The following is a 27,668-nucleotide window of genomic DNA, read 5'->3' on the forward strand; positions in this document are numbered from 1 at the left end:
AACTTACCCCTACTTCTAAATGGGGGTTGTCAGTTTTTATTTAACGCTACCGCTCAACTTGCAGTTAACAGGCGCGTCATTAATTAACGTCCTGTTGTCTGAGCCGAGTTGAGCATTTAATGCTATTTGCTTTTGACGGCGCCGCTCCACAATTGTGCAACCAGACAACCACCCACTCCACCCACCACCCTGTAGAGTAAATAGATATACCCCTTTTTTAGTGCAACTCATTTTTTGGCTTTTCTCTTTTACTCTGTTTCTCTCTTGGCATTTTGGTTTTCAATATTCCCAATTTCCATTACTTGCACTCTTAATTACCATTGCACTTTCAATTTACACAATTTAGTTGCACCCCTCACCCCACCCCTTATATTTAGCTCTACTCCCTCCTTTGCTTCTGGCAAGGGTTATGTACTCTCAACTATTTATTGTTTCCATTTGGCTGCAAGCGGGCTTATTACTAAATTGCCTCCTACTCGCTCCTCTCTCCACTCACCCCCACTTCCCTTTGCTGTTGCTGTTGTTGTTGATTTTGGCAACTTTAATGACGTTTAACACGTTCGCTAAAGGGTTGAAGTTGACAAAGTCGTCAGACCTCAACAGTTGCCAGTTCCATAAATAAGTTAACAACAGATGTTTACATCATTATTTTATGATGATGTTTATCAATGTGCTGAACCCGTAGAAACTAACTGTTTATAAAAATACATGTCTATTAAAATTTCAATTTTAAATTTTAATAACAAATGAACAAAGCCATAAATCCTTTTGATATTTTTTATTAGTTATTTTAATTAGTTAGTTGATTTAATTAATTAAGTGAGTAAAAAAAAAATAGAAAATTAAAAAAATATGAATTCAATTTAAAAATTAAGAGTTAAAAGTTATTAAGTTAAGTTACCAAGCAAGAAATTTGTTTAAAATAAAATTTTGTTTAAATTAAATAAATCGTAAGTTTGATATAATCTATATAAACTTGGCAGACCATTTTATAATTCTATTGATAAGCCTTATACAACTTATAATTTTAAACGGCATCTATGGAATTTATTGTCTGTCTCTCTTTAGTTATGCTTCCTTTTATTTCTGTTTCTTTTAATCGCTCTTTTCTCTTTCAAAGCGTTTTTACACAGACTGCATTTACATTTATCCGTAAGTTAATGTCATATTTGTCGGTTCTTGCGTAGCTTAAATCTACATATAAGCCAAGCTGTCATTAGACAGACTCTTATTTCTCCCGACCTGTGTTTGATTGTCTATCTGTAATGTTTTGTTGGCTGCAAACACACCGATGATGGCTCGTAATCGCCGAAATTGGCTTAGTTTCACATTAAACATGACACTCAGTCAATATGCTCATTCAATTCCCTCAGTCGATTCAATTCTCTGGCTCCCCAAGTCGGTGCACATACATAATAAAACAATAAAAACAACTTTTACGATAGCCGACGGATTCTTTCCTCGTATTCAAGTGCAATAAATGTTGCAGTAGACAATTCGTCACTGCAACCTTCCTGCTTTCATCTCTCTTTCACCTACAAATTGACAATGCCCCAAATGAAAAAAGTATAAAAATCAATGTGGCATTTTAGAGGAATCAATTTAATCGCATTTAATGCCTTGAGATAATACCCAATGGCTTGTGCATACGATCTTAAGTTTAGATCTTCTTTCAGCGTTCATATAAAAATTTCAATAATTTTCTATGACCAGCCCAAAAATACTCTATATGGCTTGTAATGTGTGTCAAAGTGGGGAGCGAGTTAAGTGCGACGCCAGGGAATTGATTTAACATTGTTCATCTGCCTTGATATAATACACATTGTTGTTGTTGCTGTTGCTGCTGTCAATGGGGCGACACCTTGCCCGGCAGCAACATCAGCAACGTCAGCCACATCAGCAACATCAGCAATAGCAGCAGCATCATCTGCAGATACATTTGTATCTTTACCCCATTCAGTTTGTATCTTTACCCCATTCGGTTGCCAGTTGAGATATTCACTAATTAGTTGTTGCCTGCCAGATATTTATGCGTCGTTGGTGTCACTTGGCACATAAAACTTGAGGAGAGGTAACCGCGGTGTGGAGGGGAGGAGTCTTTAGAAGGGGGGAAGCCGCTGCAGCTGCGTGTGATAAAAAGGCCCAAAATTAGGCAAAAGGCGTGTAAAGTGCAACGTGGAACGATTAACTGCCTGCATTAGCTGGGCGGCCTGACTAATACCAAGAATTAAACTGCAGTATATTCTATAAGAGATCTAGAGATGAGCACGTGTCGTGAAACACATGTGTGTGTAAAATTTACGATGGACATAACACAGAAAAGCCTTATCTCCCTCTTTCTTAGATTTAAGCTCTTAACAGAGCACCAGATTTATCAATTCTGCTTTTATTATTTATATTATTTCGGAAACATTTTCATTTAATTATTTTAATCTTTAAAATAAAGCAGGTTTCTTGCCTTTTCCCATCGTTGTCAATACGATTTCTTAACATTCAGGTGTCTATGCCTCAACTAACTTACGCTTGGCACAGCGAAAACAAATTCTTTTACGTATTTCATCAAATTAGAATGCATAATACTTTTAAATGCCAAACCATGATCAAAATGACATTCCGCTTAAAAATCGGCGGAGTTTTGACAATTTTGTGAATTTTTGAAACTGGGCAAGCTAATGATCTAGCCACTTAACAAGACAAAATTTTTGTTAAATTTTACATGATTTTTTACAAAAAAATGAAAGGTCTCAGAATCAAGTTTAAAGTGTTGTTTTATACTAATTACGATATTAGGAGTTGATTAAAAGCGAAAACTTGAGATTTAAAATTTTGAATTTTGAAAATTTCAAAGGGGGGAGTCTATGCTCTGAAATCGAATCCGAGGGCAAATATATTTTTTTTACAAAGTTATTTCATTTTGAATGCAGAATGAATTTAGAAGCCAAACCATGATCAAAATGATATTCCGTTTGAAAATCGGCTAAGTTTTGACAAAATTATGAAAGTTCGAAGTTGGTCAAACCCCTGACCTAGCCACTTTACAAGTCAAAATTTTTGTCCAATTTTGGTTGATTTTTTACAGAAAAATAAAAGGTCTCAGAATCAAGTTTAAAGTGTTGTTTTATACTAACTACGATACAAGGGGTTGATTAAAAGCGAAAACTTGAGATTTAAAATTTTGAATTTTGAAAATTTCAAAGGGGGGACCCTTTGCATTGAAAATCGCAGCCAAGATTTTGAAGGGAAATATTTTTTTTTACCAATTTAATTAAATTTGAATGCAGAACAAATCTAGAGGCCAAACAATGATCAAAATGATGTTCCGCTTATAAATCGGTTCAGTTTTGATAAAGTTATGACAGATTGAAGTTGATCAAACCTTTGATAAAGCGACTTTACGAGACAAAATTTTTGTTGAATTTCACATGATTTTTTACAAAAAATGAAAGGTCTCAGAATCAAGTTTAAAGTGTTGTTTTATACTAAATACGATATTAGGAGTTGATTAAAAGTCAAAACTTGAGAATTTAATCAAATTTAAATGCAGAACGAATTTAGAGGCCAAACAAAAAAAAAACAAAATGACATTCCACTAAACCAAGATCAAAATGGCATATGCCAACATTCCTTCGGAACTAGTTCTATAGTTAGTATTGACAGTGGGAAAATCTTCTGGTAGTATAAAGATCATTGGACTTAGACTTCTGCTTGATTCTAATTGTGCCAAAAAATAGAAGATTCACGCCCATTTCAAGACTCTTTGTATGCACTGCTAATATGAAAATGAGACTCCGCTGGCGACGGAACTGAGAAAATCTGTTGCAAATGCAAAATAAAAAAAATAAAACAACGAATAGGTAAACGCGAACGCGATGTTTGCGACGTAGCCTCGCCTGATCGCCCCAATGTATCACGATGGATTTATAGTTTAGTATGCACGATCAATCAAAAATCGTGAAGAAAAAGAAAGAGAGAGAGAGAGAGTGCGAGAGAAGAACTAACAGTAAACGATGTGCGGGGCATATTAAAAGAAAGTCGACGTCTCGACTTCCACTTGGAGTTGCAACTAAGTTTGAAGCGTTGCCAATAAGAATTATTACACCTGATTGGAATCTGCAGCCGCAGAAATGAACTTGACCACAACAACAACAACAGCAACAAGGAGAACAAAATATAGAAAAGGAAAAACGCCCACGTACTTGTGGGTGGGTCGACTCTTAAGAAAATTCCGAATCCAGAAAATCTGCGCCAAGAAGCGTTACAGCCGACTGCATTTATTAACATTTTGACTTTGTGACCAATATACCGAGAGAAGACTGAAGACAGTAGACCGAAGACCGAAGACAGAAGACTGTAGACTGAAGAGCTGTTGGCCTGGTAGGCGTACTTAATCGATCGCTTGTTGATAGGCAAATTGGCAAAATGCAAAATGCAAAAAGGCAACAACATTCGAGGAAAACCTGTTTCCACCTGAGAATGGGGAATGGGAGATGATGAAAGGGGGCTGGTGGTGGGTGGCTTTTCCTTTGAACCAACTTCCTTGGCTGCAACTGCTGGAAAATTCGTGATGCGCAGCATTCATTTGACTTTAGTTTGGTTTAGTTCTTGTGGTCCTCAATCCTAGTCGTCCACTGTGTGATCTTTATCTGGTCTCAGAAATTTTTAGGGCTCCATCGATGTCCGCTACACTAAAAAAAATTACCAACTTCTAAAACTCCATTCTAAAAATTTTGTTCAAAAAATAAGATCATTTTAGGACAAATTACTAAAATAATACTAAGAATATTAATCCAAACATTGCAGTTTACAAATTTGAAAGCACGGGTTCGAGCTCCACTCTGACCAAGTAAAAAGAAATATTTATTAAGACTCCAAGCCGGAAAAAATTCATATACTATATCGAAATAAAACAGCTTTAAAAATATTATAAATTTTAAAACCTGCTTTATAATTTTTAATTATTCATTGTCTTGAGTATTTAATAACAATTATAATACTTATTGTGGTCTTAAGAATTTAAGAGTTTTGTATATTATTATTAAGAGCTTGGTCTTATTTGAAATGTTACCAAAATCAGGACGTGTTTTCTAACTTTAAGAATTTTATGTTCTCCACACGTTTTTTCGACCAAAATTCTTAGCTCTGAGAACAAAACCTCGATTTTGTTAGTACCTCTTTAATTTTAGTGTAGTCATTTACATTTGGCTAAAATGCGAATTTTGAGTCTCGAACTTTGTAGTTTTTTTTTTTTGCCTTTTCTTATTTTTGGGGGGATTTGGCGACCGCCGTCGTAGTCGTCGTCGTCGTCGTCGTCTGACAGTTGGAGCATTGCAAAGTGATCGTTAAATCACGAATATTTAATTGTCTTCATCACCTGAGGGTGGTTGAAATTAGTTTGGACTTGGCTTTAAACATTTCTTCCTCTTCTTTTACTGCTTTAAGCCCATTGCCTTGTTTCTTAGTTGCTCCATTTGCAGTTGTTGTTGTTGCTGTTGTTGTAGTTGTACTCTGCTCGTAATGGGCTTGTAATGGTTTCAACTTTCAGATGGACCCATTTAGCTTGGACAGGCTTTTAAGGTTTTCCCGTTGCCAATTGCATGCAAAGATTTGGCCTCTAATGAGTCCTCAACCCTGTGACATTAAGTGCTAATCTTATGCCGATTTATTTTAAGTCCATCTAAGGTCAAGGAATGCTAAATAAAATAAAACGAGGCGTGAAAAATCTAATGGCAGCACTTAGAGATTAATGCATCGATAAATTCAATTGAGTGAACACCTTAGAAGAAACAGATTTTCTATTTTAAATTTTCTAACTGTTTTTAAATTATCTATTTCTGGCAGATCACGAAAAATATGTGTGCAAGAGAAAGAATTTGTGTGCTTTTTTAATAAGTTTTTAATCTGATATTAAAAGAAATTAAATCAATGGTTTTTTAGTTAAAGATTTTTAATTATTTTTATTTTTTAACTTGTCCTATAAATTTTGCAAACATTATTAACATTCACTTTATCTACCAAAAAGTGTCTTTTGCTTTTTTCGGCTTGACTTATTAATATTTCGGCTTGAGTAAATATTAAAAATTTCCCATGTTTTGATCACACCTTTCAAAGTTCTCATCCATAACTCATAATTGATAAACTGTTATGGAAGAACAATTCAATAAACTTCCCACGATCGGAAGCAAAATGATTTGTTCTAGTTGCTGTGCATTAACCATAAAAACACTTCACTAACAAAACAGATTAAATACAGACAGGAAGAAAGATAGAGGAGAGAGAGAGAGAAAGAGGACTGTAAAACAATTAACGATACTGGAGTGCCATTAGGAATGACCCCTCATTCTCTCTTGGTGGGTGGGTCGAGAATCAGACAGTGACTAAACAGTTATCAATAATTGTGAGTCGTCAATAGTTGAATGTCAACAATTGAGAAATGTTGCGGGTTGACTGCCAAATGCAAACAGAGAGATAGAGAGCCAGATAGATAGTTAGTATTAGAGAAAGAGGGAGAAAGATTGATAGACCTTTTCTTTCCCAAGGCAACGCATCATTGCACATGTTTCACATGACCAAAAGGGAGGTGTTCAGAATGGGATGGGATAAATGGATGACATCAAGCATATTGCAACAACAAAGATTCCCACAATTGTCTAATCACAATACTGCTCGTGAATTTGCCAACACTCGAGAGAGGGAAACAGAAAGAGAGAGAGAAAGAGCTACCAGTCGATGAAATTAAATTAGACCAAATTTAATGGTAACATTGAGTCATTGGCAATTTGCAGAAGCTCTAAGGGTGCTTCCAGATCAGTGCTCGACTTTTAAAAGCCCAGCAAATAAATTCGATTCAGTTAGTCATTTAGTCATTGAATTAAATTTCTATAAAATTGATAGCAGAAATAAAAAAAATTAAAAACACAAAAAGAATTAATAATTATAGTATAAAATGAACAAAAAAAAAAAAGAAAGGAGTCAATTATTATGGCAGGAATAATTATTATTTGAATTGTTCAAATTAAATTTAACTTCCTTTTTTGCTAAAATTAAGTAATAAAAATTAAGTTCCAATGTGCACTAAAAATCATATAATAACTTTTATTTTAAATTTTTAATAAAAATCCAAAATAAAAATTATCTTTCAATTTGTGTATGAAAACATATTAAAATTTTTGTTATTATTATTAATTATTAAACTTGATGAATATTTTAAATAAAAATTTTGTCAATATGTATAAAATTAAATTATAAAAATGAAAACTAAATGTATTCGTAAAGAGATAGTAAGATACAAATTATTTTAGCCAGCTTTGTCTGCAGTCAAGTAATTCTTCAGCCTTTGATAGTTTTTATAGTCTCTATTCACAGTCGGACATTATGAGAATTGCATAAGTCTGTGTTTCCTTTAGATACTGGGCTCAATAGAACGCCGATCCATTAATGAGCGACAAACGCTGATGATATTATTTACTTTGCTCGAACTTGTCCCAAGTCGCGTAATTTGCTGCCTGGCCACACTGGTCGAAAGTCAATGAGACTGGAGTTTGTGGCATGGGGTGAGACTGCCACGAGAGAGGGTTGCATGTGGAAAGCAGCGTCACGGCTGTCTGCACACCCTCATCCTCATCCTCGCCCTAGTCCTGGTCTTATTCCTATTCCTGACCCTTCTCTGCTGCCATTTGACATACGTTTTGAGCAGCATTCAATGCTTAATATGTGACACGTGACCCACACTTTGCAAGTTGCACGTTGCACGTTCCCTTCCTGCCACCTTCCTGCTTCAGAGTGTGCACTGTACAGTGCACTCCTGTTTAGATGCAGGTCCTTCCCGCTGGTTTGTTAACTCCTCTTCTTTCCGCCTTTTGACTTGTTGTTCTCTGACACGCGTTTCCTATCGCATTTCCCGAATCTCTTGGCTTCCATTCTTCATTCCTCTTTTTTGTGGGCTGACCAACGCCACGCGACATGCGATTGCGATTGGAATAGGAACAGGGAAAGGAATAGGAATAGGAATTGGGATTGGGATTAAAATGTGGGTGAGGGTGAAGGGTGGAGCGTAGTGTGTGAGCTTAAATGTGTATGTGTGCGTGTGTGTGTGTGACGTCATGTGGCCAACTGGTGGTGATCTTTCATCTGAATATTGTGGTGCTAACCAAGATATTTTCTATGCTTTTATTTAACAGTTTTTTAATACGTCAATGTTTTCTTTGTGTTGTGGGTACATTGACCATAAGTCTTTCATAAATAAATTTTAGCAGAATAATTATTTGTAAGATTTTAATTTAAATAATACAAAATGCAATTGGTTTTTAAGTATTTATTTTATCCTATCTAACCCATTTAATTTTTAGACTAAGTTTCCAGATCAGTGGTGTCCAGAAGCACTCACAAAAATAATTTTTCTATCTCTTGATATCTTAATTTATCGTGATACAAGCATTTACTTATTTAAAAAATATATTTTTTAAAAACTTTACTAAGCGAGTTCTTGAATTTAATTGAATAAAAAAAATTTCTTTATAAATTTTAGCACAATTTCAAAAAATATTGTTACTGAATATTTTATTAATAATCTAATTGGTTCTAAATTTTAATTTAATGTAAAGAAAAATAAGACCTGTGACAACAACCGAGACAATTTCCGTGACATCTATAATATCTAATAATCATGTTGTTAGCACGAATATAAATAAGCAGTATCTATGTATATAAGCTAATTATAGAATTTGGCACGCTCTCATCCGAGGCAGCAAATATCCATGAACTTGGCACACTTAATGAGTATCGCATCTGGATGTGTGGCAAAGATTTATTTCGATCGGATAATGAACTCAAAATATATATAGAAAAAAATATTTTACTTAGGAAGAAAAATAAAAAAAATCGTTTTTATTCGCTTATGTATAAGTGAGACTATACAATGTGTGAAAAGTAAAAGCAGATATAATTCATGAATTCTCAATTCTCATACGGCTGCCAAGTTTTAAGTATTTATAGAGATAAACACGAGCATAAATACAAGTATGTCTGGATACGATCAGTTTTTAGAATTCACTTCTTCGCCTCTTGTCAGTTTTCGACGTAGTCAGTCTTCTCTGGCATTTAAAAAAGATTGGATGCAAAATGTTGTTCAAAATATTTGGCCTTTTCTTTATAATAAATACATTATTTTCTTTATCTGAGGCAATTCACCTATCCGAACATAATGAAACGAATTTATTTGTTTCAATTAGTTCCCAATTATCGAAGCTGAGGTAAAATCCTTAAGACTAAAATCTTTTAAAACTAATTAAATTTCTTAGGACGGAGCTGGAACATCAGGGAAACTTTATGGATGGACTTGTTAAGGCGATGGATCTTGCACTTCTCAAGGCGGAGCAGGACAGACAGGGGAAGTTGATAGATGAACTTGTTAAGGATCGCCAAGGAAAGTTAATAGATGGATTAGTTAAGGCGACAGACATTCAGTTTATTAGGGAGGAGCTGGAACAACTGAAAAAAGATACAGCTGTTAAAGATTCGGATATGAAATCCCTTAGAGCAGAGCTAGAACGACAAAATAATGATCTACTTAAGAAAGAATTGGATTTTCAGTCGCTTAGAACTGAAATTCAATCACTCAGAGTGGAGCTAGAAGATCAGAAGAAAGGAGGCATTGATAAGGAATCAGATAAATACAATTTAAGCCCTATACCACGCATTTGTTCCGAGGCCAAGACAAGTGGGATCTACAACATACTTCTCTCAAATATAAACAGTCAACCATTTAAAGTTGCCTGCGATGCGGAAACTCGGGGAGGGGGATGGACTATCATCTTGAGAAGAATGGACGGGACTGTGGAGTTCAATCGCAACTGGACTGAATACCAAAAGGGATTTGGGGAAGTGAGTGGAGAATTCTTTTTGGGGTTAGACAAAATCCATGAGTTGACGGCGGAGAGAAAACAAGAGTTGCTTGTGATTCTCGAGGACTTCGAAGGAGTTGAGAAATTTGAGACATACGATGAATTTGCAATTGGCGACGAGAATCAGCAATATATCTTACACACTTTGGGTGTAGCCAATGGAACTGCTGGAGATTCCTTTTCAAAACATATGGGCAAGAAGTTCAGCACATTTGATCGGGATAATGATCTCCACCCAGAGGTACACTGTGCCAACTTACTCACTGGCGGATGGTGGTACCACGATGGCTGTCACTGGAGGTAGAAATAAATGTTAATTGATTTCTTACATTTTTTTTTTCAAAAATTTAAATTTTTTCAGCAAGTTGACGGGAATTTACAAGGACTACATATGGCAAAGGCATCAATTGGTACGATTTTCATGGTTTTAGTTATTCCCTTAAGAGAGCGGTTATGATGATACGGCCAAAAAAGTGAATACTGAACATTCACTACATGGAAAACTATTCCATTCTTTAATTTGCTAAGATGACTTTATCATTACTTAAATCTGCATATTCATAGAGATTTTAAATAAAAACAATTATCATTCTTTATATATATCTCTCATGTTCACTTTATCCTCTCTCTATTTTTCTTTACCTCTATCCTCATTTCAATGAACTTGTCTTTTTCTTTGCCTTATTTATCATTAATTTAATTTCCGATACTATTTTTAATACATTTAAAAATGATATTTCCTTTCAATGATCCTAATAAAATTAGTAACTCAATGACTTTCTTTATATCCTCTCCTATTAACATTTATATCAAGCAGAAACTATATAATTTTATTGATTTATTTCCTCAGTATATCCGTAATTAATTCACTAAGTGCAGGTCATTTCTCACTCGCCTCGAGTATGTGCCTTTCTATGTGCTTCTCATAAATCTGTGCGGTTTGAAGCTTGCAGCAATTGCAGCACTTTATTGACCCGATTGACCCAAAGCACGAAGCATTCGTCCCCGCGGGCAATCAACAAAATAATCACAGCCAAAAGTACAAGTACAAGTACGAATACCGACTAAGGATAATGTTTCTACATTATTTGACCAAATTTGCCCAAGTGAAGTCCAAGTTGAAGGCATCGTGATCGCTTTTTTCTTATTTCTTCTTCTTCTCTAACAACTACACTTTTCTACACGTTTCTTGAATTGCTGCTTATGTTTTTTTGTTGTTGTTTCTCTAGAGATCTGTTTGGGGCGAAAATTGCCATACAAATTAAGTGATTTGCTATTGACATTTCCGCGAGCCTTGAACGAAGCACGCGCGTGAATAATGAAGTGCCAAGATCGCTTATACTCCAGGGACCCAAGAGACAGAGAGAGACAGAGAAAAAAGACCATGGATAAGTTCATAGAGAGACCACAGGCTGGTGGAGTCGTCAAGTCGTGGTCAATTGATCTTCTACTGACCGCGGTCATTTTCACACAATTCACATTGACCCCGCGCACTGGAACTGACCCTGGTTAAGGCTGGGTCTCACTGATCTTTACACTCAGAGAAAAGACAAGGTTTCCATTCTTCAACATGGAATAGTCAAGTACAAATGATCTCAAAAACTGACTAGTTTTGCTGTTCGCAATGCTGTACATCCTAAAATGATATTTTTTTTTTTATTGTATTGTGTAATTAAAGATCAAAACATACTAGTTTATGTACACCAAATTTATTAACTAATCCCAAAAATTTACTCTTTTCAAGTACAAGACATTCTTACATTTAATTTCATATAAAATTTGATAGAATCTTTTTTAGGTGCGAAACAAAACTTAAATAGTTTTGTATAAAGAACTCGGTTCTTTCCGGAGTTATCTCAACAAAACTCAAAAATTTTATATTGCACATGTTCTTATATATTCCGACTATGTTTTTTTGAAATCCGATTATAATATCAAATGGCTGTCATAGAAATCAGTTCAGTCAGAATTTTTAACTTCCGATCGGTTCATATTTAGTTTAAGAACTTTAGTACAGAGCAATCTTCATATTTTCAGAGCAAAAAGGTATAACTTTAGGTATTTTAAAATGACATATTTTTCAGAGTGTACTTTTCTCTCTTTCTTATTCTCCTTGTCTCTGTTTGTCTCAGGTTCACAGTTATGGTCGAGTGTTGTTTGAGCCGACAATCGATTTTAATTTGTTTAACTTGTGCATCAATTTCTGCGCTTGTTTGTTGCGGTCATCCCCCCTTTTCCCCCTGCCCCTGCTCACTGTTCCATCCCCCTCTTACGACGTCACTGAGCAACCCCTCTTGTTGGTAACTCAGCTGCCTTTGTGCATAAATTACTGACACTTGTCTCCATTAAAAATGAAGGTGATTCAACTGTCATTCGCAGCATCAGAAACTCAGCTCTGACTTTGACTCCAACATGGACTTGGACAGTTGTTGTTGTTCTGGTTGTAACTATTGTTGTTGTTGTTGTTGTTGCTGAGGCAGTCACGGCTTGCATTTCACTTGGAATTCGACTTGGATGTGGATGTGGATACAAACTGAAATGATGACGGCCTATTGCGAATGCCAATGAACATCAATCGCTGGCAATTTTCATGTAATTGTTTGTAGTTGTTGTGGTTGTTGTGGCTGTTGTTGTTGCTATTGAAGAGCAATTGACAAGCGATCCTCTGCCTGGCTGCCTGTGAGTACATTTTAATGGCCATCTGCCTGCCCTGTTGCTGAATCATGTTCAAAATTAATGTAAACACATTGTCACATACAAAGAAAAACTAAGCGAACTACAGCCACAACATTTTGCTTCGCATAAACATTTATCAGATTATTAAAATACTGAATGTTAAAGTTAATATCAATAGTTTAAGCTTAAGAATATTTTAATGGCTCAGTGTATAAATTTAGGATGTGTAGTAAAAATAGATTCAGAAAGACCTCAGAGAGTTAATGACTAAAAATGATTAACAAATCGGAGATGAAGAGAAGTTTTCTATTTAAATAGTTAAAAGTTACAGTGCATTATGTGTGGTAGTTTTTTCATAACCCTTTCCCTAATCTTTAAACTGTCATTACTTTGTCAAAACTTAACCGATTTCCGAATATTTTTCCAGCACTCTTAATTTTATTAAATTCCCATCTCTCACTTTTTATGCAAATAATTACCTACTTATGAACACATTTGATAGTCTGGCACTTCTAGTTGATAATTATAATCGATAGATCAACTTTCGTTTTAGTCAACTGCCTGATCAAGTCAGCAGACATCGACACACACACACACACACATGCAGCTCGTGGTGGTCCAATTCGCTTTAAAATGTGTCCTATAAATTAACTTTGACGCGTTTTAAAATATTTTAGCACTTTTTTGTTATCGCAGCGACAAAATCTATTACTTAATTTTTTATTTGCAGCCCCAATCGCACATGTTTTGCAAATAACACTTGAAATGAAATATGAAATGCAACCTGGCCAACAGTTTTGACCACATCCACAAAGCGTTAAGAGCTCGAGAGGTCTCCAGCATTTAACTGGCCATTTATGTGCGTGATTATTACGTGATATCGCGCACATTGGGCTCATAAATAATATTAAGCCAGTTTCAGGCAGGGGGAATCCAGTCACATATAAATGCAGTCACAGTTCCATTTCGAATATGAATTTCGGTGCCCAATTGCCTACACCCTCTCTATAAAGACAGACAGTCATATATTTAAATGGTCGACTGCGGATTTGGATTTGGATTTGGCTTAAGATTTAGCTTTGACTCTGGCTTTTGCTTGCTTCAATTGATTTCTGTTTGTGTTGGCGCATTGGCAAGCTTTTAAATCATTTAATATACCAATTATAACAAGTCAAGTAGTTAACATAAATCTGCAATGGACTCAAAGCAAACTTAAGTGATTTTTTGCACTTTACTTTGGCTCGTATACCCAGTAAGTTGACTGGAAAAAGGTTATATGGACTATAATTATATAGCAGCAATAGATGTGTCGATTGTAGTAACATTTGATGAAAATACTTATTATAATAAAATTTTCCCTGAGCTGGCATACATTTTTTAAAATGATATAAAGGTATTTATTTTGAAAATAAAATACAAAATAATTAATATATGCAGTTTTTAAAATATCTTCAACATATTCTGAAAGTTTCAGAACAATCTGTTGTTATTCTTAAATGTATGATCGAAATTGTGATAAGTTAGAAAAGCACGTATCATCGAAAATTCGGATACCCTGAAAATGTAGTACAAAAAGCTAAATAGCAGCGACAGCTGTGTCAATTGTAGTAAATTTTTTTTGAAAATTATTATTATTGTTTAATTTTTCTCTGAGCTGGCAAGCATTTTTTAAAATTATATAAAATTAAATTTTAAATAAATAATAAACGTAAATGATAGAATAACTACTAGGTATTCTAAAAATTTGAGAATAATCTGTTAAAATTCTTTAAAGTTATGCAAGAAAATGTTATGAGCTAAAGCACGATACATCATTTTTTTTTCGTTTTGAAGAATGTGATAGGTTTTATTTTTAAACACCTTTTTTGAAATTTATATATATATATATACAGAGTATCGTCCAGTTTAATCCATAGCCTATTCTTAGCTATATTTTCTTTTTTGTTAACTTTTGACGTCGCTAAGAAATCAAAACTCATGCATTATGAATGCCAAAATTTTCTGACGTAGTCAATTTCAATTTTTATTTATTTTATTGCCTTTAATGCATTGAGCGCGGCACTCGCAAATAAATAAATATTGAGACCAGCAACAACAACAACAACAAATTCATGACATTTTGCCAGTCTTCGCAAAAGGAACCCACATATCTATCTATGTATTTGTTATATCTGCATATGAGTCTTGTTGCCGGCTAAATCGAAGGCTTTTCATATGTTGGGCTGACAGGTAGGTTAGTTGCCTCATTCGTACCGCTAGGTGGCGTCTCGGCGGTGGCTGCCTGTCATTGGTAATGCAGTAATAACCAACAACAACAACAACAACAGCAACAACAGCCTCCTGAGCGTCAGAGTCTGGTCAGTTATATACGAGTCTCTCAATGTATTTCCTCTTTTTATTTTCATACTTTTTGTTGGCTAGTTTTCCACTGAATCATGGCAAAATCCCCCTTCAAGCCTTCAAGCCACCCTCTGTCCATTTGACTGTCTGCCCCAGTGTCTCATATTTTATCAGTCGGCAGTCGGCGTCTCGAGTGGCCAAGTGTCGCTTTTTGGCCAAGAGGTTTCGGTTTTCGGTTTTGGGCCTGGTCTATGGCACATGCTGCACAGTCGCTTTTGTTGTTAAGCAGCCGAGTTGAGACTTGACTTGGCCGAAATGGTTTTTTTTTGGCACAGATTTACGACTTTTAATGCTGTTTTGATTTGTTTTGCATAAGGGTGTTCACGTGGCCAAAAATGAAAAGGAAAACAACAACAACGACCGCAACTGTTTGGCCGTTTGTCTTGTTGGCCATTGTAATTGGGCTTTCAGAATATGACTGAAAGAGTGTTGCTAATCAGCAAATCGCACTCTGGCGTTGAGTAGACGAATTACATCGCACTTTTGTCTTTGGCACGAGTTTGTATCTGTCTCATTTAAAAAGAAAAAAAAAACAATTACTATATGAGATTATTCATAGGACAAATAAAGGAAAGATTTTGTTTTTAAATAGAAGCCTTGTCTCAAAATTCAATAGTTTATCACTTGCTGAAACAGGTTTATTATTCAGTTGCACTCACTTTTAATAATCTTGCGATGAAAGTCAAATTTAAACAAATGGCCTAAACAAATTCACAACTTGTGCACTTAATCTGACCAAATAGGTGTCGATTTGTTTATTAGTTTTTATTGCACATCGAATATTTATTTGTGTTCATTTATTAGCAATCCAAACATCAATTAAAAGTCCATAAATGCTCTTCGTTTTTAGGTATATGACTAATAAACCTCAATCTATTGCATTTCCTTTTGCACTTTTATTGCACTTTGCAACTCCTTGGTATAATGTTTATCCACAAGATCATAGACCCATATTTCATATCTTTATGGCGTTATTTAATAACTAGCAAAATTAAAAACCACTCAAGTGTATTTCATGGGACTCGCGAAGCACTTGCCACATCACAGTGCAGACACAACAGCATAAACAACTAAAATTAACTGCAAATATAAAATAAGTTTTATATCCTTAGAAGTGGAGGCTATTGAAAGCTTTCGTTTTAAGGTGAGCCAATGAACAAGTTAATAAATATACAGAAAATATTTAAGAATACATTAGTTATAATTTTTAGAAGATTGTTAGATTTATAAATGATAAAATGCGCAATGTAAGTTAGGGTTTAACAATTCTAAATATTGAGAACAAGCCGGAATAATCAAATAAATAAATAAATAATATTGATAATGATATATAATTTATTGAAATAAAACATATAGATTTCAAAAAGAATATTCGTTTCAAATGTTATATAAATCTAAGAATTAAAATGCATACAGAACTGTTCTAGTATTCACTTTCGGCTAGATTTATAGTGACAAAGTGATAAAATATAATTTGTAAATACTGTCTGCACCTTGAAGTAGCATGAAACATACTAATGATAATAATTTTGTGTACATAGGTTAAAATTAAAAAAATAAAGAATGTAAATATAAATTTAAAAATAATTTAATGGAAAATTGCATTTATTTGGTCAGTGCTGTCACGTTTATATTTATGTTAAATCTAACCAGATTTTCATAATGAATGTAATTTTAATCATTATTTGGTCTCATTATAGATTCTGCATATAAAGATTATTAGCTTAACAAATTTACACTCCTAGCGCCAAAAATAGAAAAAACAACACTTTAAATAATTCGATTCTATGAATGTAATGTTTTCGGAAAACAAAAATTGAACTTGTTAAGGTCAAAACTTTACCGAATTTAAAACTCTCCATATAAAAGTTATTAGCCTTTGACATTTCGAAAAAAAATATGCATCGAAATAAATTGTGTACCTAAAAAACTAAATTACACATAAGTTTCAGTATTTAAAAACGTTTAAATACATTTTAGTTAAAAGATAAGATATTAGAAAGCAAATTGTAAAAATAAATATTAAATATATTTAAGCTAAATGATGTGCAACGAACGCATTTTCACTAAGAACAAATATGTAAGTGCGACTGGGATTGGGATGGGGACTGGGATTGTACAGGGTAGGGCAGGAACAGGGACAGAGACAGAGACAGGACAGGCAGCTGGTTGGGCAGGGGCAATACTTGGTTGCTGTTGTTGTTTAGTTGCAAGTCGTAAGTTGGGCAGTTGGCCAGGTGCGGGTGCCACAAACTGGTTGGTCAGCGATGGCCAAACGACCGTCTATCTGTCTGTCTGTCTCTTGGTCCGACTGTGCCCAAGCTGACCAGACGGTGCCTAGGTCTATAGTGTTGACTGTGGTGTGGTGTGGTGTGGCATGGACTGTGTCTGTGTCTGGGCTGGGGCAGGCTGCGTTTTGTGGAACACACCCGCATCGTGGCAGCGGTTGCCTGGTCGCAGTTTAAAACCAGATTAGCGCCCAAGTCGATGGCTAATTTTTGTGGTCGTTCAGTGGTTCAGTGGTTCGATGGTGTGGGGTTTTAAGCAAATTTGAATTTGAATTTTAGCGGGTGATAGTCGTTTGAATATACATATCTAATACAACTGCTATAACTACTACTTCTCCTTGTTGTTGTTGTTGCTGTTGCTTGTTGTTGGCCACTTGGTCAGTTGGCGAATGTGTTGCATTGTTGTTGCTGTTGTTGTGCCACAAATGTGGCTGGCCAGTTGACAGTGCCATTCGCCTGCCTCACCCAGCCTCAGCCTTCCAGTCTTCCAGTCTCCTGGTGTCTTGCTGAAGTATAGGATGACATGCTTATGGTTACGTGTGCACACTTACACACACACACACACACTCGCACAACATAAACTGATTACGAAATGTTGACCTTTTTGCCGTTAGCTCTTGGCCACTTGTCAGCGCCTTTGGCGGCATTTTCAGCGAAAGGTTTATGTCAACTGCCAATTGGCAAATTCACCCAAAGTTACTCAGTTACTTAGATACTCCTACTACAAACTCGATACTCAGCTCATTTAATTTGTACCATAATTTAGACACTACTTTTGCCTAATGCCTGATCAACTCTTTAAGTACCTGATTGTTGCCAAGTGCTTTCTAAATACATATGCTTATACTATAAACTTTATAGCATATACCACAGCTATTTACAGCCATCCCATCGAAGCTTTTATGTCTGTATAATCTATTAGAAATGTACTCGTGTCGTGCTTTATATCAGAAAAAACTCCTTGATTGAAAACAAAATTCGCTGTGCTTTTCCATTGCCTTTAAATTAAGTTAAGTTTATATGAATGTGATACATCACTACGAATTTCAACTCGGGTAATTGATCATTTATTGACAGAAGTAAATTCGTCATATTAAGATCGGAGATTCGAGTGGCTTGAGAGTACGAAGATAATGTACTCTTTATAATGAATAGACAAATTGATTTCCACAACATTGTGACTGACTATACAATCTATTTCTATAATATATTTAAACTATGCAGACACAGTGCCCTCTATTTCTCCTTGTTCATATAATCAAAGCATAAGCATATAATATCTATGAGTTGGTTAAACAGTGCCAGAACTGATGAAGTAATATAGCATATTATTAGACATTAAATAAAAAACAACAAGTGGGACGGGACTAGTCTACAATGCACTACTATCAGATACCCTGCCTCTACAAATTTACCAACTTGCAGACACATAACGGACAGTAACGAGAAAACTAATATAAAAGACATTTTAAATCTTATGTTCACAACTCCAGAATGTCAAGCTTTGGGTAATCTTGGTCTATATTGGGTAAGCTTACGTTTTTGTTAGTGCCCAAAATGTAATTGTATTGGCTGTATTGTATTAATTTAAACCGTAAGAATTGTAATGTAAGATTTAATTTGGGAAAATTAAGAGTAAAATATTTTCTTAGATATCATCTGAGTTCATCATCTGATCGTGATTAATTTTTTGGCACACATTTTCTTATCAAGTGTGCCAAGACTCAAGGCTGTTTTCTGGATTGGAAGGCAGCGTGCCAAAATTATATAAAAACTTGAACTGCTTATATGTATGGGATCTATAGATACTATTGAAATGACTGCGAAAGAATAAAAAATAATAAATTTAATTTTAGTACTAAAGTAATTTCTGTCATAAATATTAAATTATACTAACATTATTAGAGAAATTGAAATGAAAAAGTTGCCTGCTAAATTATATCGATTTCAATTATATATGTATCTACATAGTATGTATATTAAACTTAATAATATAAAAATCAAAAAAGTGTTTTAAATAATTAAATCAATTCTAATTACTTCAGTAATGGTTCTTTTATTAAGAATTGAATATTATTTCGAAAATATGTGGAATGTAAATTGACAAAGAAAATAATTGTGCTGTAACTACGCAATATACTGGGCAGCTTCTGGACCTGCTTTGGGATTTTGGGCTCTTTGGGGAAACTACCCCCAACCCGCAGCTCCAAAGGAAAAGTGAACTTATTCCGCATTGTTGGGCACATGCCAAAAGTTGCCACAAATATTGCGCAGCTGCTTTTGAGTTTCAGAAAGCAACGCAATTGAAAACATGACAAACCTGCCTCCCCTCTTTCCTCTCCCCGCTTTACAAATCCCTACAGTTGTTCAAAAAGTAACGACTCACTATTGAGGTTGAAGCGAGCACCTTGAGAAGAAGCAGAAGAAGACATGTGTAGCTAGAAGATAGTCAGTCTGGTGGTGCAGTCGACAAAAGTTGAGCAGATACAACCGGTATAACACGGGGGGAAGTTTTCGATTTCTATGGAACACCTGGACGCAGTGGAAGGCATCTAAGGTGCACGGTCTTAATGAGCTCAGCTAAAGGCGCAACTTTTTCTGTTTTGACGCAGTTATGTCTGATAGGCATTGAAAAGGGGACAAAATACTCCTAAATCCATGTGTGTGTCATGAGTAAACAACATAAAAATAAAAAAAAATCATATCAGTACGTATCGAGTTTGATTCGGTTACCTTTCCTCTTTCTTGCCAAATCTATAAAGAACACTTGCGTCATCCGCAGTTCATGATATGGAATAAAAAAAAAAATGATAATAATAATTAAGTGTGTAGAGTTGTAGATGTGTGTGTGGAAGTAAAGGGTTGTCAGAGGAAGTGCACACCTTGCCACATTAGCATAGCATTAACCTGAGGTACCTTGAACCATTTTCAGACATTTCCCATCGCAGTCTTCTTATTCTTCTTCTGGAACTTGTTTATTAACATGTGACAATTATGGTAAACGAATGCAAATTACAAACATCAAATGCAATGCAATGCGATCCACTTCCTTAACCCGAATTCAACCCTTTTGCTATGATTTTCCCCAACCGGATGACAACACGCAAGTGTTATCCCATCTATTCGAGAATTATGCAAATCTCATTTGGCATTGAGAATGGTGTAAACTAACCTCGGACATGTCCGAACACCTGGGCAACGGAAGGAAGGAAGGAAGGAAGAAAACAACGATGTATCCCTTAAGTTGAGATCGTTCCCACAGTTGTAAAGATCACATTCTATTTACTAATCACTATTAATATCACTGGAAAAAATGGGAATAAAATGAGATGTAGATAAAGTGAAGAAGATCTAACTTACAAAATGGACATTCAATACATGTGAAAAGAAAGTGATTGAAATTCAAAAAAATAAAATATACTACTTACTAAAATGGCACAAAAAGAATAGATTGATATAAAAAGAAAATGAAAGCAGCAAAAGATTTTTTCTTTCACCAAATAAAAAAATTAATACAAATTACAGATTTTATTTAATTCACTTATAATATAATATAATATTACTTATAATACAATATAAATATTCAATCATGTTTTTTTATAGAAACTAAATACTAAAACAACTGTTGCTCACACATTTTTTTAGAACCATAAAATGAATTTAAAAATCAACGTATTATTTTGAATAATTATCTATTTCTTTAAAAAATATTCATGAAATTATATGATACATAGAAGCTTTAAAATTTATTACATTTTAATTACCGAAAATTGTAGACTTTTTATTGTAAGATCAATAAATCTCTGATTAAAATTTATTCTCTAGCTCAACTGTTGAGACAATTTTCTTATCCTTTGTAGCATAATTTCATAAAATCAAAGCTTAACAACTTTGCTTTAATAATCAAAATTTATAGAGTATTAAACCAGAATCGAAGAAATTGGGGTTCCTTGGCCTTAGCCACCAAATTCAAGCTGAAAGCCAGAGGAGTCTCAGATGTGCAATACCGTCAATCTCTTCCAAAAGGTCGCAGGATGAGGACAAGTAGAGGATCGGAGAACTCGGAACTTTTGGATGTGGCAACTCCACGTCACTCACTGCTCTCGGGAAGATTTAAGCAGAGTTTCGCCTACGTGGCACTACAATCCCGAATGCCAGGAATAATGCAGCAAGTTGTGAATACGTTGCACAGTAATGAGCAGGATTTGGTTAAATTGTACGGCCCGGAAGTGTGGAAGGATATTCACATGATCACACATTCGATTGAACGATTGAAGAGGGAATTAAGTCGTGATCGTCAATTTGCACTGTTCTATGGCAATGAGCCGGATAAAGCCGAATGGAATGCATTTCTATCGGAGCTTCCGCATCCAAAAAAGTCCTATTTTCGCGCCTGTTGGTTGCATGCCGAGTGTTATTTGTACAGACGTCTCTTTTCCTTCTTTGAGAGCAGCAAACACTTGACAAACTTTGATTACTTCATGGATCTGAAGCAGGAGCATCTGAAAATCAGCGAACGTGCGATCATTAGTCTAACTGAGGCCACCAGAAACCTGAGCAAGGATTTTGCATCCTTTAGCAAACTGATGCACATCAATTTGTGGAGCAATCACTTTGAGTTGCAGTTGAGTGCGTATCCCTTCAGTGTCCATGAAGATAGTTGCAACATCGATGTATTAACCCATGTCGCCAATTTGGATAAACGTATTCTCGTTGACGATTCCATCTTAGTGTGGAATTGCCTGATGAAGGTCAAGGGACAAAAGGAAATCATTGTGGATTACATTTGCGATAATGCCGGATTTGAACTGTTTACCGATCTGTTGCTCATGGAATATATGATCGATCATCGACTGGCGACTCAGGTGCGAATGCATGTCAAGGCAATACCCTGGTATATATCGGATGTGATGCAGAGTGATGTCGAATGGACTGTACAATATTTAATGGATCATGCCAACGAGCTGATCTCCCACATGGGCCACAAAATCAATCGTCTGATGATGGAGAATCGCATTGTCATATCCCCAAAGTCATATTTCTGGACGGGACCGCAGTCCTACTTTGTCATGGTCGATTCCAGTCTCAGTTTGTATAAACTGTTATCACACGGGGAGGTGGCGATCTTCAAGGGGGATCTCAACTATCGCAAGCTGCTTGGCGATTACATCTGGGACTCCACGGAGGAGTTTATCACCTGTTTACGCGGATTTCGACCCACAAATATCTGTGCCATGCGTACTGTCAAATGCGAGGTCATCTGTGGTCTGCCCGAGGGCACAGCTGATCATCTGCTGAGGATCGATCCCACCTGGATGATCTCGGGCAACTATGGGGTCATCCAATACACAGATAGCTTAAAATGCAAATGCGATTGCTGGCAACATCCGGGCACCTCAATGGAGAGGACACTAACTGCCTCCTCCAGGGAGGTAACCGAGCTTGGAATGTGTAAGAAATAAAGTTACATTTCAAACTTCCTCCTTCTGCTCATTTCGTAATCAGCTGTGAAATTATTTTGAATATATTTCTGTAAGTTTTATTTAATACACAAAATGCTACTGGCCAAAAGAGATGGCGTGAGGCAGCAATGAGAGAGGGCGGGGGGATTTGGCAATGTCTTAATTTGCATTACGCTGCCAGCGTAGAAAACTCACAATGACCAAAATAAATGACTCCAAATTTGTCAGCGCATTTTGTTCAAATCAAACCGCATCGTTACGCCCACAAGCTGCTGCGAAAGAGGAGTTTATTTGGGTTGTGCCTTAAGGTGTGTTGTGTACGTGTGTGTGTTGTGTGTGTGTTTGCCACCTGCATTTCTTCTTTAAGTTGAGCTCACACTGGTCTAATCTGAACCTGACATGGCCTGCAGCTCCATCTGCAGCTCCATCTGGCCAATTGCCGAGTGACTAATGCTGTTGGTTTTATTGATGTGGCGCACATGCGCCTCGATTTGTCAGCGAGAGTAACTGCCCTCCGGCCTCGTGGTCAATTGAAAATGGAAAGTTCAGAAAATCAACAGAGAGCTGCATTAAATGTCCAGCAAAATATGCAGATGATCTCAGAGCATCGTATGTGTGCAAAATATTAAGTTAATCCAAAGAAAGTAAAAATTTATGAAAATATAATATTAAGCAAGAATTTAAAATGAATAGTAAAATGGAAAAAATAGTGTAGCTGAGTATAGCAATTACATGTAGAAAAGAAAACAATTTTCTAAACAAACTAAATTATTACTTAATTTCAATTTTAAACTCTGTAGTTAGACTATAAAACTCCGGCGCTTTTCAACTTTTAACTTTAAAAAGCTAATAGTTTAAGCTACTCTCATCACTGCGGACGGCAGTTCGCGTTAGTGACGAAAGCAGCACGAAGGGTGCGAAAGGCGACTAACTATATATACAGCTAAGTTGGAAAATTTGCTACGACTGTCCGATCAGATCGAGTTATATACCGATCGACAGGTTTAGTTCTAACTTACAAAATGGCGTACTAAAACTTTTCTAACCAACCTGGGTCATGAGATACGGGGTGTAAGTGGGAGGAAAAAATTTTGATAATTGCAGCTTATGGGGCCGTTGGGGCTTTTTGGTAAAATTTTTTATTTTTTAAAAATTCTACTTAAAAATACGCGTCGATTGATACCTCAATCACCCAAATCCGATAACTGGTTCAAAAGATAATTAAATTTGAAAATTTTAGTGGACTTCTCAAAATGAAATGAAAAGTCAGTTTGTTTGTCTGTTTGTCTGTTTGTCTGTTTGTCTGTTTGTCTGTTTGTCTGTTTGTCTGTTTGCATCAAAGCGCTAAAGAAGCTTAAATGTAATGATGGGGATTGATTCCTTTTCAAAAATCTAGAAATGTTTGTTCTACGACTTTTCAATTTCCGCTAGTTTAGCGGGAAAACGCTAAATCCCGCAAAAATTTAAACCTCAACAGTTTCCAAACCATAGAAGCTACAGATATGTTCTATATATCATTAGAAAGGTGTGTTTGAGGGCTTTTAGGCGTACCTTTAAACTTTTTTTCTAAAGTACTCAGGTAGCATTTTACAGGTGAAATCAAGTTTTTTAGCTTACATTTTGGCGATTTCTGACAAAACGGCTCTAACGATTTTTGTTAAATTTTAATATGTTGTAATACGTACAATTTCGCGTTTTTTAATATATATAACATAAATTTTGGTTGAGGGGTTCGGAAGATATTACCTGTTAAGTGAATAAATACATTTATCAATCGGTCGAAAATCACGTTTTAGTACGAAAAACTTTTTGGTTTTATGAGATATCTCAACCAAAATGATACAATATGCATTTAACTTGGTTTTATATATTCTGACCAAAGTTGGTTAAAATCGGACCACTATATCATATAGCTGTCATAGGACCGATCGGGTAAAAATTAGGTTTTAGTATGAAAAACTTTTTTGTTTAATGAAATCTTAACCAAACTAATACAATATGCATTTAACTTGGTTTTATATCCTGACCAAAGTTGGTTCAAATCGGACCACTATATCATATAGCTGTCATAGAACCGATCGGTCCAATATTAAGTCTTAGTATGAAAAACTTTTTTATTTTACTAGATATCGTAACCAAACTAATAGAATATGCATTTATTTAAGACTTATATATCCTGAACAAAGTTGGTTCTAATCGGAACCACTATATCATATAGTTGTCATAGGACCGATCGGGTGAAATCCAAGTCTTAGTATGAAAAACTTTTTTTTTCATAGTAAGTACGAGGTCTCCGACAGTATAGTATGCTCAGCTGCAGCAACGCGAGCAAGGCGAGCAGGGGGCGGGGCCCCCTAGTTTTTCTTTATAATTCAAGAAAAAAAATTTTTTAAATATGAAATACGTTCAACAACTAAATTTTTTTATTTTACTATTTGCCTGCATTAATGATAAAGTTACAATGTCAAAAGCGAAAGCAATTGCAAAAATTTCTGATATCCACAAAAAAACCTCTAAACGAGGTAAAGTCTAGTGACAAAGCAATTTCTAGACCCAAAATTTATGATATCCAATTTTGTGACGAACAAAATTCAGTTTAATCTAAAAATTTTAAATAAAAATATAAATTAATATAAAAAAACGAAAATTGGCATTCGGCACTGCGCAAAAAGTTATTTTTATGTACAAAGAAGATCACCCTTTTTACTCACAGTGCCGAATGCCAATTTTGTTTTTTATATTAATTTATATTTTATTTAAAATTTTTAGATTAAATAATTTTATTCGTCACAAAATTGATATCAGAAATTTGGGTCTAGAAATTTTCGTCCTAGACACCTCGTTTAGAGGTTTTTTTTATTAAAATTCACAGCTGTATCTCAAAATCACCTAGAGATATTCATAGAGGGTCTGAAATATGTTTTGATATTTATATTAAAATTAATTTCGAGTTTTATTTTTGCTATTTTTAATAATAAATAAGAGTACTCTTATCTAGCGATCGAAAATAAGCTCGAATTAAATAAAGTTTAGTTAAAGTATTTCTATAATGATGATTAAATATTAAGGCAATTCATCTTACTATAACATATTTCCTTCACATTTTCAGGTTTTCAGTAACTAGTCAATTTCTCTTCTGGGAACTTTTCCAATTTCCCATACTTGCAGTCGAATGGACATCAAAGCAATAACTAAGCCATAGGTGTTCTTCATTCAAGACATGCAGCTATTTCTCAGTAATACAGAAACCATATCAATAAGTATCAAGAAATTATTGAAATCTTACTTCATAGCAAATTTTCTTAGATGATTGAACTTGAATCAAAAGAAATCATTTTAAGTGAAATCAAATTAAAATCAAAATTGAAATGCATTCCCACAACTATTAAGATTTGGCAAATTGAAAGAGCATCATGAGGCCAATATTCAAAAAGGAAATAAAGAAATAAATTCCGATGCACATAAATCTCAGGTACAGTTCTCATTCCCAAATTTGAGCAATTAATCAGCAACATTGCAATGTTGTTGTCGGGATACGAACTGGGAAATGGAACACAGGAAACGGGCCAAGCAAAAACTTGAGTTCACTTTTGTTCCCACCGATAAAAAGCCACCCCAAAGTTAGACGATCAACTGCGCAGCTGCAGAATAAGTAAAAATAAAAATAAAAACAAAAACAAATATCTAACAAAGGCTGAATCAGAACCAGAAGCAGCTTCTCGAATGAAAGAAAGCAACTGGCTGTTGTCCACTTGGTTGTGTTTTTGGGGTGGGGTTGAATGTTTCCCACTGCAGATGCGCCCTTGAAAATAAAATTCCACCCCGACTCCGGATTTCACCAGTAAAAATCACCAGTTCGCAGTTCACCAGTTACCAGGTTGTTGCCGGTGCTTTTGTCTGATTTACAGCAACTGGGGAGGGTTGAAAACTTTATCAGCAGCAGAGAACAGGAGGAAAGAGGAGTTGAGTGAAGGGGACAGGCCAGGTGATGGTGATGATTATGGCTTTGATTTCCACCACCCAATTTCAATGGCTTTAAGCTGTGCGCAGGTATGCAACATTGAACCAGCTGGCAAATGGGAATCAACAACAACAATTTGTTCACTTTTGAGTTGTTTGAGCTTAGTTTACCCCATCTTCTTCTACATACACGTATATAAAACTCCTTGTAATGACTCACTGAATGATTCACTGGTCATTACATAGGCCAAACCGTAAGACCTAGGGGTCAAATTCGGGGTCAAAGTTCACACATTGTATAATTGCTTAGTATAAAAACTTTGTTAGTTTTAGACTCAGCTATATCTTTAAATCCATATGGTTAAAACGGGATGACAACGTTATATAGCTTCCATAGAATAAATCGGTCGAAAATTTAATACAGAGCTCTGAAAGGGTATCAAATTTTCGGCAAAGGGTATCCTACAGTCAAGTGCACTCGACTAGCCCGTTGGTTTTTTTTATTGAGTGGCAGCTCCAGCTATAAGCAAGGTGTGAATATTGAATCAATGAATATATTTATATTTATATCCATCACATTGCTTATCAAAATGTTACACCCCAAAAATATAAAATGAACTCAAACATTGAATAATTATCGAAAGGGGGATAACTATTTCAACTATCATGTGAGTCATACAGATAGTTTTGAACTGAGACAAAATAGAGATGACAACGATAGGAAACATTTCCTACAAAAAATAATAAAATAATTGAAAATAGGATTAAAAGTGACCATGGAGAACATCTTATGTGTAAGTGTCGAGAATGAAGTTTAATTTAATTACTTTAAAATTGGTTTTACAATTTTAATAAACCTTGTTAGGAAATATTTAAATTTCAAGCTAATTGGCATTAAGCTATAATTTAAATATTTAATAATGATGCCAATTATTTGAGTAACTAAAGTTTAATTTTAATTAATTATTTCGCCAACCCAACAC

At 35.1% G+C, this 27,668-nt stretch overlaps 2 protein-coding genes across 2 annotated transcripts; both read left to right on the forward strand.

Annotated features, from left to right (window-relative positions):
• Window positions 1-9,095: 9,095 nt before the first annotated feature.
• Window positions 9,096-10,421, forward strand: LOC117781889 (techylectin-5A-like). The gene is made up of 3 exons (XM_034618771.1): window positions 9,096-9,248; window positions 9,297-10,199; window positions 10,261-10,421. The coding sequence occupies exons 1-3, from the start codon at window positions 9,118-9,120 to the stop codon at window positions 10,328-10,330; spliced, it is 1,104 nt and encodes a 367-aa protein (XP_034474662.1). The 5' UTR covers window positions 9,096-9,117; the 3' UTR covers window positions 10,331-10,421.
• A 10,778-nt stretch (window positions 10,422-21,199) lies between these two features.
• Window positions 21,200-22,957, forward strand: LOC117781888 (damage-control phosphatase ARMT1). The gene has a single exon (XM_034618770.1). The coding sequence runs from the start codon at window positions 21,298-21,300 to the stop codon at window positions 22,723-22,725; it is 1,428 nt and encodes a 475-aa protein (XP_034474661.1). The 5' UTR covers window positions 21,200-21,297; the 3' UTR covers window positions 22,726-22,957.
• The last annotated feature ends 4,711 nt before the right edge of the window (window positions 22,958-27,668 follow it).

This window comes from Drosophila innubila, assembly GCF_004354385.1.
Source record: "Drosophila innubila isolate TH190305 chromosome 2L unlocalized genomic scaffold, UK_Dinn_1.0 4_B_2L, whole genome shotgun sequence".
NCBI lineage: Eukaryota > Metazoa > Arthropoda > Insecta > Diptera > Drosophilidae > Drosophila > Drosophila innubila.

Coding starts and splice junctions, on each gene's coding strand:
- LOC117781888 (XM_034618770.1), top strand. CDS start 21,298: ATGAGGACAAGTAGAGGATCGGAGAACTCGGAACTTTTGGATGTGGCA.
- LOC117781889 (XM_034618771.1), top strand. CDS start 9,118: ATGTTGTTCAAAATATTTGGCCTTTTCTTTATAATAAATACATTATTT. Junction 9,249..9,296: donor TCCCAATTATCGAAGCTGAG/GTAAAATCCTTA, acceptor TAAATTTCTTAG/GACGGAGCTGGAACATCAGG. Junction 10,200..10,260: donor CACGATGGCTGTCACTGGAG/GTAGAAATAAAT, acceptor AAATTTTTTCAG/CAAGTTGACGGGAATTTACA.